The sequence below is a fragment of the Argiope bruennichi genome, chromosome 8 (assembly GCF_947563725.1).
Source record: "Argiope bruennichi chromosome 8, qqArgBrue1.1, whole genome shotgun sequence".
In the NCBI taxonomy this organism is placed as follows: Eukaryota; Metazoa; Arthropoda; class Arachnida; order Araneae; family Araneidae; genus Argiope; species Argiope bruennichi.
In genome coordinates this window covers 42,757,442-42,770,325 of record NC_079158.1, presented here as the reverse complement: position 1 = coordinate 42,770,325, position 12,884 = coordinate 42,757,442, and the positions used below count along the sequence as shown (strand labels likewise).

The following is a 12,884-nucleotide window of genomic DNA, read 5'->3' as shown; positions in this document are numbered from 1 at the left end:
CTAAAATCAACACATTACATTTATCTAATTTAAAACAAAATTTACAAATAATGCAGAAACATGTCATGTCTCATGTGGACTTTGGACTAAATCAAAGTGATTACATATAGCCAAAATGGAGAATGTACTATTTTGTATCATGGAAAAAAACAAGGGAATCTGCATGGACTTTATATTTTTTCCCCCATTTTGGATTGGCACAAACAATATGCATGAACAAGCTCACAGATTCAAGTATTAAAAAATGAATTTACATATCAATCCAAACAAAAACATTTTATAAGAAACCAATATCATGATGAGATGTCACAATCTCTCATTTCTCTGATTCAAGCACATCCTTTTAATTTCTTTTGCTAGATAGTACAATTATTATAATGGTACTTAATTAGATGGTAAGAAAAATATCACTATTTAGAGGTTAAGGTAATTTAATATTTGATTTTATAGTTGTCAAATACAATGAAAAAAAAAACTAAAACTAAAAATTTTAAGTTGCAAATGTAACATTAAATTGAAATAAATGAGCATATGACAGATTTATGTTTCTTATTAGTGAATTATTTTCATGGTTCTTCCAGGATAATTCATTTATTTTTCATAGAGTGTAATCTTAAAGCTAAGATTTTACATATTATTTGGGACAGCTCAAAGTTGACAATACAATTATACCTTCTAAATAATCCCCAATCTGATGTTTCTAATGTTTTTAAAAATAATTTACAGAATTTATTTTTAGACAGCAGTAATTAATATTTCATGTAATGAAGGTATATATGAAAAAATCGATGGATTTTATAAATTATTTTAATGGAGACGTCATTCATTACCTGTGCATTGCCAACTTCCACTGCCATTAAGTAAAATAAAATTTAAAAAAAATAGAAAGTATACAAAGGCCAAGTATTGAAATTCATTATGTTGATAATTCTGTTGATTACAGATCGTTTATTTATTTTCTTTAGATGCTATATCTATGCTTTTTTTATTTTTCAGTCAATGCTAAATCAGCTGTTTGTGCAAGGCCCTTACACAGTTGGAATCTTCCGCAAATCAGCAAATGCTCGAGCTTGCAGAGAACTGAAAGAAAAATTGGAAGCTAATCCAGAATGTGATTTGAGCAATGTGTCTGTGATTGTGCTTTCTTCTCTCTTTAAGGTAAAAAAGAAATTTTGATTTAATTACCAATTGCAAAGTTATATGCATTTGCATGTCTGTAAAAAATTTAGAATTTTCCTGTATTACATTTTTGCGTCTTTTAATTTTTCCAGGAGTTCTTACGAAGTCTCCCTGATTGTCTTCTACAATCTGATTTGTATAAAAATTGGTTGCAAGCTGTTTCTTTTGAATCTGAATGGGAGTGCAAAAAACGTATTCTGAGGTAAGTAATTTTCTGTTTTAACAATACTACGCATTTTTGATATCTAATTGGCTCATATTCTTTAAGTGAAATGCTAATCTTTATATAATTGAAGGTTTTACTATTAAAATTCTGCTAAAAAATTGTTACTGCAATATGATTTCTTTTTAAAAAATTGAAGCAATGTTTATTTTTTCCTGCTATTTAAATTTAAAGCAGTAATTACATTTTAAAATCACAATTGTCATTTTACATTAGGAGGAAAATGTATCCATTCATTGTACTTGTAATTGGATAATTTCTTGAAATTTATACTTCTCACAAAGTTTCTTTTCTTTTTTTGTTTTTACAGTAATACTAATTCTTTGCTTTTCATATGTATAAGCGATGACTTTTGATGATAAAGTCACACATTAATTTATTGAAATTTACCATAATTTTATATCATAGTGTTGTTCTAATTGTTGTTCTCTCTAAAAGAACAGAGAGAATCCATGTTCATAATAAAATCGAATGCAAATTAACTTTCAAATATATTTCACATTTTTCAGCAATGAAAATTTATTAGAAGTTAAATTGATTTATTTTTAGAATTGAGTGATTTGGAATGGATATTGTATTGAAAATTACTTTCAAATGAATAAATGCTTTTATAAATAGTTCTTCAAATAATATTTCTTATTACTTTAAATTTTAATAAATGGAGTTAGAAATAAAATTATGAAAATGAGTGTCTAGATTTCATAATATATATATATATATATATATTTCTTTTTCAGTTTATTAGCTCAACTTCCACCTCAAAACATTCGACTTCTACAGTATTTATTGTGCATGCTGTGGCATATAGCCCAACATTCTTCTGAGAATAAAATGTCTTCTATGAATTTAGCTGTTTGCATTGGACCAACTCTTTTGAATCCAGGAAAATTTCAGTCGCCTGTTTTGCAGCAAGAGGTAATAGATCTTTGTTTCATTTTTAGAGAAATTGAATAGGCTAACTTTATTAATTAATTCAAAATTTTCCAATTTGTTCCATTTATTTGAATACTTTTATTTTTGATACTATTTATTTAGCAGTACCAAATAGAGAGGGGGGGGTGACTAAAAGGAGTAAATGTTCTTGAATAGTTAAAAAAAATATATGAATATTTCAATAGCAATATTAAAAATAATTGTCTGTTAAAAATATAATTATTAATGTATATTATTTTAAAATATTCATTAATATTATAGTATAAAATTTTTTCTAATATACTCGAGAAAATGTATTAATTGATAACTTTTTAGTGAAATCTAAATATAGATTTACCGAATTTTTAAAAAATTATGTTATGTTATGTCATCAAAAATATGTTTCATTTTTATTATTATTATTATTTTCATTTTAAGTATTGATAAATATAACTGTCCATATTTTAGTCCAAAATTTTCTAATTCTTTGAAAGTGACTGCTATTATTAACTTTGGAAATATTTCTCTATTCTAGGATGTTGCTGAAAGAGTGCCCAAAACTGTTGCTTTCTTAATCGACCATTGTGCAGAACTATTTGGCGACCAAGTTCTTCAGCTTCTCGGCTCATTTCCTGAGAGAGATGGTTCAAGGCAAGATTCTGGTGCTGAGGAGTCAGATAGCTTACACAGCCTGCATGACCTTGCAAGTAAGTAATATGGAAGTTAACACAATTATTAAAGAAGAATCATTAATATTCAGAAATTTACTATGTAAGCAGTCTTTTTAATTATTAAACAATTGTTTTGAATCCAGCTGGTAATTTTTGTCTAAATATTCTAGATGCGATTTAATACTGTTTAACAAAATACTTTTGTTAATGTGACAGTGATTTTATTCTTTGTCATTTTTTATGATAGGAGAATTAATTTATAGTATTTATTATAGTTTATTTTGAAGAGTATCCATTTTAATATAACAGTTCCTAATATCATCACATACTGATTATTTTTGTTGTAATCATATTGAAAAAAAATAATATTTTATGTGGACAGTGTTTAAATGAGCAATATCTAATCCATTGAATTAATTAGTTTCTAAAGCTCCATTCAAAAATAATTTATTTTATGTATTATATTTTATCTATGTGCTAATATTCAGACTCATTTTTTTCATATTTGATTTTTCAGGTCAATATAGAAGAGATGATTCATCCATTGATAGTCTGGATCGTGATTTCTTGGATGAAATTGAACCTAGTCCCAAATTGCCATGCAAAAGTAAAATGTCTCTTACAAACCTCAGCCGAGATTCTGGACTCACTCTTAGTGATACCCAGCTCTATACACCTGAGGAAGAAGTGGAAAGCGAATCTTCCAGTGCAGACAGTCGCCGCGGCAATTCGGCTGCCTTGACAAAAAGTGTTCCTCATCTCGATACAGCTGGAATTGACTGTAACACTGCATCCTACAGCAAGAATGCTGGCATCAGCATCGACGGTTCTTGCCATGATGTTGTTCGAAAAAGGCGTCAGGGTATGGAAGCCCATAGAACAAAATCACTTGCTGCATGCACTTCTTACAATCATCAAGATTATTATTATGATGGCAGTCCCCATTTGCCTCTTCAGCTTTCACAGTCATATAGCTATAGTATGCAACAAGATCTCATGGATAGAGGATATGATAATTTTGTTAGAAATTTTCACAATCCTGTCAGAAGGAGGGATGTCCGTGGAAGGTCTGCAGTTCAACGACCCATAGTCTCTGCTGTTGAGCCTTTAGATGACTATGTAGAAGGCACTTTGAGAAGAAGTGCATCTGAGGAGAGTCTGATGCAGAATTACATAAGCTCTTCTGCATCGAAGAGAATGCTAAATCAAAGGAAACGAAGAGCACCATCTCCACCAAATCAAAAGGGAACTATGTCTGCTCCATGCAGTACTAAAAAAACTGATCATCCTATTAATAATATTGGCCATGAGATGTCCAACTCCAGTCGAACGCCAGATCGTCATGCTGTATGGTTTGCGACCCATTCAAGACGAACTGATTGGAAGAGAAGTCAGTCTACATCCAAAATCGATGAGATTGACCAAGCTCATGATTCTAGTACTTTATCTCTTGTATCTAGTGAGGACAGTACTCCACAGGTGTCTCGTAGTAGTAGCAGGGTTCAAGAATTGAGTTCTAAGTCTCACAGTGATCTCTATGCTATGTATTATAGTCCACCACGAGTTAACAGTGTATGTAGCTCAACTTCTGATGGGAGTCAGCAATCTCACAATTCTCGTTGTTCTCAGTCTTCCATTAAATCTAATGGCTCACGCAAATCCCAACGATCGAACTGCTCACTAAATAACTCCCCTGCCAAACCCAATGAACCTCCAAGTTACCTGGAGGCCATTAATAGACAGACAATGTTGAAACAATTGAACCAAACCACAGTCATCCCTGTGAAACCAGTCACTGATGAAATGAGGGCAGAACAGACTTCCCTCAGTGCAAAAGCTCGTGAACTTTATGAGAACTCTGTACGAATGTACTCCCAGCAAATTCCAGAGAATGACGAGACCCATAGAGCTGTTCCAGCTAGTGTAGATGTCGTAGATGGACCTCACAAACCTTCCGTCTCTGTCAAGAGCACACAAACATCGCCAAGGCCTAGTAGCCAAGAGGGCACTCATATTAGGTTAAGGCATCTTCCTCCTGTGCATGTTACTGATGCCCAACTTAACCGAGTGAGAAATTTCCATATAAGACCAAGGCATACAAGAGAGGTATTGCCTGAAGAATTGAGAAAGGAAATAAACTGGAGTGTTGCTCAATTGAGAGAGATGTTCAGTGCAAGAGCACAGGACTCAAGAGCGTGCAATTTTTCTGAAACTTTCTTGGAAAATGGGGAGAGACTGGGCAACAGCAGGCATCCAAGACGATTATCTGAACAGCAACATACACGTAGCCGAAGTCTCAGTTCACGTAGTGAGGAAGAATCCTTTGTCTAAGTCTAATAATTAAATGAATTAGTAAATGTGGAAGATGCCTATCCATTATAATTCATATTATTTTGACACAGAGTAGCAGTTGTCATGAAAAAGAAATGTCTCTTGAAGAATTACAGCAAGTGATTTTAAAATTTCATATCAAAATTTTCAGAGAAAACTTTAAAAAAACTATCAAAATTATTTTTGTTTTAGTCAATTACTGTGGCATTCCATATTCAGCTGTGCAATACATAGTTATCTTATTTAATATTGTTGCACTGTATAAATATCATGATGTATTACCATGGTTATTTTCTGTGCAATTTCAGAATATTTTATTATTTGTTTAAATATTATAATCATTACTTTGATGAAAAAGAATTTTTCAGCATTTTTACCACTCTGAAAAGTTTTATGAAAGCAATGAAGACTATTTAAAAAACCTGAAAAAATAATGCAATGATTTTTTTTTTCTTTCATTATATTTACATCATTAGCCAAAGAGTTCTCTAAAATACGCTGTAATAGTTCATGAGGTTTCATTATATTTGTAAATAGAAAAATATTTTAATTCTTCATAATTTTTTATTTTCATTATTTATGCATCTGGATATGTGCTTCCTCTTTCTGCATTTACTGATTCAGTGTATGTACATAGTACTTTCCTTCTCAGGTTTGATTCTATAAAGACCAAATGTTAATTTGTGTTCATTGTAAATTTGTCACTGTTCTAACATTTTAGTTACATTATGCATTTATTTACTGAACACATACATCACAGTGCAATGTACGATCAGAGCATGTTTTTTTTTTTTTTCTTTGTAAATAAATGGGCTTAACAAAAAGCTTACTTTGCTAGAGCAATAAAAAATTTATTTGTTTAATTATATTGCTTTTTGAAAACCCTAGTCCTCGTTAGGACTTTTGTAACATCTGTGTACAAGTTTACCTTTTCTATGTATAATTGTTAACCTACCACGTCTTTATTTTGTTTTAACTAATGTTTGAAGCTCTTTCTAATCCCTTGTGTATGATGCCAATTTTGAAGCTCATTTTTATTGTACATTTATTGTATACAGTTTTTTTTCTACTAAAATTAAAATGATATTCCAGAAAAATTTGTCATTATTTATGTTTTATTCCAATATTTTTTAACATTTCATACAGTAATGAAATTGAAAATCATTGTTTCTAAAGCAATTTCATTTAAAGCAAGAAGAAAGTAAATTATTTACAACCAATAACAAATATTCGTGTTTGTCATATTAGGCATAAACACGTAAACTCTTAACCGTGACAAATATTTTAAAAAAAATTTGAATTATTGCAAAAAATTTATGTCCTCAGCCCATTCTAAAATTTTCAAAATTGAGATAAGTGGTGGCATTTGTTAAAAGACAAAAATATAAATCTTAGGGTTTTTTTTTTTTTTTTTTTCATTTATAAAGAATTATAATTCCTACAAAAAAATATCACCTACTTTTTGTAAAATTTAAAATCCATTACATTCTTTATCTAATACTTCTTTTATATATACTACATTTCTTTAATACTTCTTTTAAGTGTTATAATATTCAATTAATAATGAAAATTCATTATATCAGAAAATAAAGGTTGGTAAATGTGAAATTAAGGATAGATAAATTCTCCTTTAAAAAGAAATTTTATTTAAAAATAGGGCAATTTCTGGGTTCCTTCACAAATCTTAATATCTATTTTCTTTTTTAGGGTGGTTTGTTAATCTTTGTTGTGTAATTGCTTCTATACAAACGTTCTGTCATAACGTGGCAGATATTTGCCAGAACACAAATTATCCTACTGCTAAGTGGCAAAGAATTCTATTTTTCCTGAAATGTGATAATTGCAATTCGTATTGTGGGTGACAATTTAAAAACTATGCAACACAATCAGTTCTATGACATAATCGTCCAGATCACATAACAAGACAATCCATATTTAATTTTTTTATAAGCACTACTAATTCATTTCTATTTCTTACTGAATAATTGCAATTCTTATTTTGGCAGGCAGGGATGGGGGTATGTAAAGAGAGTCCATTATTATGACTAAAATATAAGAGTAAACAAAATAAGATTCATAATATTGACTTGTTAAAGTGAGTGAGAGTTATTTTTTAATGAGCTAAAATTGAGAGATTTTTATTTTAAAAACCATTAATGTTATTTTCTATAATTATTTAAATAATTGTAACAGTTAATAAATATATTATTTTCTTTGATAAATTGTAGAAAACGTTTTTTTACAAACATAAGTTTTGCATTATTTAAAATATTTTGTACAAGTAATTAAGGATGTTTATCTTTCATGTGAATAGTTCGGAAATACTGAGTTTTTACAAGAAAATATCTTTCATAACAAGTAAATTATTTTTAAAATGTCAGTTAGTTATACATTTCAGCCACATCTAAATGTGCTAGTAGTAATTATAATTTTCTTTAACATCTTTGTTGAATGTAACAAAATCTACGATTTGCTCCGCTCTGCAAAATTGAAATTCCCAAGAACTGTAAAATTTTGTTTATCTTTATTTATTTATTTGCTTGGAAATAATTAAGTTATAAAGTCTAATTTCTACCAGAATTTTTTTAAAGCCAGATGCACAGGCTTGGAAGTTATTAAAATCACATGAAATATCTAAATAAATGTACCAATTCCAAATTTAAATGGAAGTGAATATTGGCACTGTATAAGAACAAAACTTTTTTTCTGAATTGTTCATGCTTACATCATTAAAAGTCAATTTGTGGTAAAAATTTAAATCCAGAATGTTTAAAATCGGTGGTGGCTTAGAAATGAGTAGTGCTGCAAAAATATTTTTCAAGAGATGGCTGTTAAAAGAAGATATTTTACCCATACTAGTTACCTAAGATTATGTAGTCTAAAACTTTTAATTTCAAATTCTCATATGATTTTTTTTTGTTGTATATCAAACATATTAAATAGTAAGCATATGATATAAATTCCTAGTGTTATTATTACAAAAATTATGCTAATGTTGAAGTAATAATTCAACAGAAGAAAAAAAATGCCAGAGCCGTCTTTTCTTCATGCACAAAAATAATCTTACTCCAGAGTGATATCCTAATCAACCAATCAATCAAACATTGCTTTATTTGTAAAAAAGCAGTTCGATAATACTAGTCTAAAAATTTAATATCAAATAAAATGTACAATGAATGATTCGCCACCTTCATCGTTTTTACATCCAATAATCAATAAAAACTGATCCTTCATAAACATTTGCATTTGAATAGACTTTTAGAAAATTACCAAATAACTTTCTTTTCAAGACTAGATTAACAAAATAAAATGAATTTACTTGCAAAGATTCTCACTTGCATTTCATAAAGCATATGTGTTTTTGTCAAGGCAACAAGAGTCGAAACCAAAATTTATAAGCATCTAGTGAGAGAAATGGGAGGGGGGGGGGGGTGACGAAGGTGAATTTTGGGATAGGAGGGGGGGGGGGTCAGCGCTCCAAGTGTGCTCTGATTGCAGGATGGGAATCTAAAATTTTTAAAAAGAGAAAAGGTCTCCCCCCCCCTTTTAAATCAGTCTATCAATCATGTGAGCAGTGAGATTTCATGGGCTGCACAAGAAATCGACCTGATCTGTTTTTATTTTGCTTATTGGATCATTTCCTGTTTTGCTTTTCTGCCTGCTTCTATTGTTGTTAGTCATCTGACACCCAGAATTATAAAGTAAGCAAACAACATCGAAGTTCAAGATGATAAAGTAAAAAAATTCAATGAGAAAAAGAAAATTTAATTAAAAAAATTTTTTTAGGCGGTGGTTTAGCTCTGCAATCCTAATGGACGAGCCTCAACAGTTTAAAATGCTACTCAGACTTTCTTATCACAGATTTTAAATTTTAAATAAAATTCACTTACCTGTCTGATGCGGAGTTTTCTTTTCCCTATTCCGACATGATGAAGTGGCAAGGAAATCTTGAAAATGGTTTACTGACACTGGTGGCGTTTTCTTCATCAGGTAAGCTCTTTCTAAAATAACACTCGGGTAGCTATATAATAAGATACTATTTGATCAAAATGTAAATAAAACTATTATATCCTATGTATAGAAAACTCATTTATCAAGTAGGCTCCAACCGTAATCACCTCAGATAATTGAAAATTCAGTTAATAAAACCTACATTTTAATTCATGACATATTTTTCTTCGGTAATGTTTTAAAGAATTATTCATTTTAAACTATAAGTCTGCATGTGTTATCATGTATATACAATTTTTTAAACTCTTTCATTAATTATCAAACTTTTTGCGTACATTTATTAAAAAATTAATTTTGAAAACGTTTTACCCTTTTCTTTTCTTTTTTTGTATATGTGTGTAAGATATAAATCAGCACGATCATGACACTATTTTATTTACTTTAAAAAGCAAGTTTTAAATTTACAAAAAAACGTTGCTTTCACAAAAAGAATTCTTAATTTAACTGTACAGTACACTCCCGATTATCCGCGGAATTGGATGGCGCGGCCACCACGGATAACAAAAATCGCGGATAATCCGAAAAAAGCTAAAAACGGGTATAGCAAAAAAGAAAACAGTCATTCCATCTTTGAAAAATCGTTTTATGTACAATAAAACGTAAAATAAACAGCAGGAAATGTTTAACTAACGCTTAATATTTTAGTATATCACTCAAAACTAACCTAAAATGCATTTTGTTATTGAAAACAGAAAAGTGCTTTCCAGTTACGAGAGGATACACAGAAAAATTAATACATATGTACTGTTTTAATACTGTAATGTATTATGTAATTACAAAAGCATAACTGTAAAACTGCACCTTTTTGAAAAAATCAGTCAAACAAACAAAAACAAAAAAAAAAAACTTTGTGCGGCAGGCGCGGATAATCCGCACCGCGGATAACCCGCCCGCGGATAATCGGGAGTCTACTGTAATTTTACCAGAATGAAATTACATTTTAAAAACAATCATTTGCGTTCCGATATATTAGAATCCACAAACAAAAAATATCACTGATGAACGAAACAAGTTTGTTCCTCTAACTTGAACATGACTAAGTACAAATATGATACCTCAGACTATTGAAATGCGGATTATTAAATACCTCCTTTGAATCATCTCTAGCTGAATAGTGCATTTTTAGAAAAGCATAAAATATCGTTGAAATTTTCAAGAATTCTATATTAAAATCTAAAGCTACATTTCTATCAGAGGGAATAAAAAAATATTGCTATTTTGTTCGGCCAGATGGAAACCAGTTTATGCTAGCTGGAATTACCATGGAGATCACGAAATTTCACCATCTTGTCTCCGCTTTACAGAATGAAGAACTAGCTATTGTGGGTGATCTTATTTTAAAATATAAATTTTAAATATTAAACATTTATTGTGAGCAGAAAATCCATATACTGCACTCAGAGCCCGGCTGTGTTCACAAAACGCCGGCACTGAAGAACAACGCCTCCGAGAACTCATCTTTGGAATGCAGCTCGGAAATCGCAAGCCCTCACGTCTTTTATTTGAAACGAAACCTAACAGAAATTCGCTTCAAAATATCAGTAGGTTGACATCTACCCGATATCGTGTGATTGCTGATTAATTATATACCAAAAATGGAGGCATGTGACACATAAAAGCACAAAAGCAATACAACATTGTATGATCACATAAGCAAGAATGAAAAGAAGAGACATAAAAAAAAAAAAAAAAACCCCGTGTTACCTCCCGTGGGCGTTTCCGTCGCTGCTCAGTCAGCAGAGACTCCAGAAACCACGAACACTGTTAGTACCACCGAAATTTTAAGGAAGGCGTAACGAAGTGTACCAAGCCATGTTCGGAAAACTAGAGCGGCCGTCACTCGAATCAGCGGGTGGCTGTGCAGCTGAGATTAACCGATTGTATCTTTCCGATAAATCTACGAACTACAGATATCTAATTGATATCGGCGCCGACTTCTCAGTCATTCCTCGTTTAGCGGCACCAAAACATTCCCGGTCGGTTTGCTCAAGCTGTTCGCTGCAAATGGAACTGCCATTGCGACTTTCGGTCAGCAGCTATTATCGCTTGACCTGGACCTACGTAGACCGGTGACCGTTTATATCGTTGCTGTCTCGCAATCGATAATCGGAGATGATTTTTTGCATTACTAAGGACTGCTGGTTGACATTCGTCAGGGATGCTAGGTGGATTCTATAACGAACTTGCAACCCCAGTAAACGATACAGCTAGGAAATAATTTTGTAATCAAGGCAGTTAATGGTGACACAAAGTTTCACAAGTTGCTCACTGAATCCCCTGCTCTTACTGAAGTTGTTTCAACCCCAAGGTAAGTAAAGCATGCGGTGAAGCATACAATACTAACTAAGGGACACCAGTTTTCTCAAAGCCAAAGCGTTTGCCTCCTGACAATCTGAAGTGAAGAAAGCCAAGAAAGAGTTCCAATATCTTGTTGACACAGGAATTTGCAGGCCATAAAGTAGCTGTTGGGCATCACCACTTCACATGATGCCTAAAAAGAATGGAGATTGGCACCCTTGCTGAGATTAGAGGAAGCTAAATGGTGTTACAATCCCAGATCGGTATCGAGTCCCTCATATCCAAAATTGTCTGCAGGTGCTGGAAGGAAAAAAAAATTTCAACTCTAGATTTGACAAAAGTTTACTACCAAATCCCAGTACAGGAGGAGGACATTTCTAAAACGGCTGTTGCTACGCCGTTTGACTTTTCGAGTTCCTCTATATGCCATTTGGTCTGCCAAATGCGGCTTCTACATTCCGAGAGTCATCCACCATGTCTTGAGAGGTATGGATTTTTGTGTACCATACTTCGATGATGTTCTAGTTGTATCGAAGAATGAGGACCAACATCTGCAGCAACTTAAACAGGATTTGAAGTGTATGGTGTGATTCTCAATGCTTCAAAATGTATTCTAGGAGAGGCATCTGTGAGATTTCTTGGACATATTGTGTCATCAGAGGGCATTTCTCCAATATCAGAGATAGTTGCAGCTATTTTGGATTTCTCAAAACCAGAAACCATAAAAGAATTTCATAGGTTTCTAGCAATATACAACTTTTATAGAAGATTTATACCTCACGCTGCCTGGACACAGACAGTATTGAATGACCATCTTAAGGGGGGAAGCAAGAAAAGTGATAATACAGACATAAATTGGTCAGAAGAGGCTCTTACAGCCTTTGAGAAGTGTAAAAAGGATCTGGCAGAAGCCACAATCCTGGTCCACCCAGCAGCAGATGCGCTACTTGCAATTGTGGTAGATGTATCAGATACTACGGTTAGTGCTGCTCTTCATCAGCACGTATCTAATGGATGGCAACCTGTAGCCTTTTTCTCAAAGGCTTTCTCTTCGGCACAACGCAGATACAGTGCATATGATAGGGAGCTGCTAGCTGCCTACATGGCAATTAAATATTTCAGGCATATGGTGGAGGGACGGAGTTTTACACTGTTCACCGATTACAAACCTCTGGTGTATGCATTCAAGCAGAAAGATGATAAATGTTCTCCACGCCAAACACGACAGTTGGATCTAATCTGTCAGTTTACAAGAAATA

The 12,884-nt window shown here is 32.1% G+C and overlaps 1 protein-coding gene across 5 annotated transcripts in view; it reads left to right on the top strand.

Annotated features, from left to right (window-relative positions):
- The window catches only part of LOC129981100 (uncharacterized), a 577,941-nt gene extending 571,538 nt beyond the window's left edge, over nucleotides 1-6,403 (top strand). For all 5 annotated transcript variants that reach the window (XM_056091770.1, XM_056091772.1, XM_056091773.1 and 2 more), the window contains 5 exons: nucleotides 997-1,158; nucleotides 1,272-1,381; nucleotides 2,140-2,317; nucleotides 2,850-3,021; nucleotides 3,503-6,403. In XM_056091770.1, coding sequence (XP_055947745.1) covers nucleotides 997-1,158; nucleotides 1,272-1,381; nucleotides 2,140-2,317; nucleotides 2,850-3,021; nucleotides 3,503-5,316 — 2,436 coding nt within the window. In that variant the 3' untranslated portion in view covers nucleotides 5,317-6,403. The remainder of the gene's footprint in view (nucleotides 1-996; nucleotides 1,159-1,271; nucleotides 1,382-2,139; nucleotides 2,318-2,849; nucleotides 3,022-3,502) is intronic.
- Nucleotides 6,404-12,884: the final 6,481 nt, after the last annotated feature.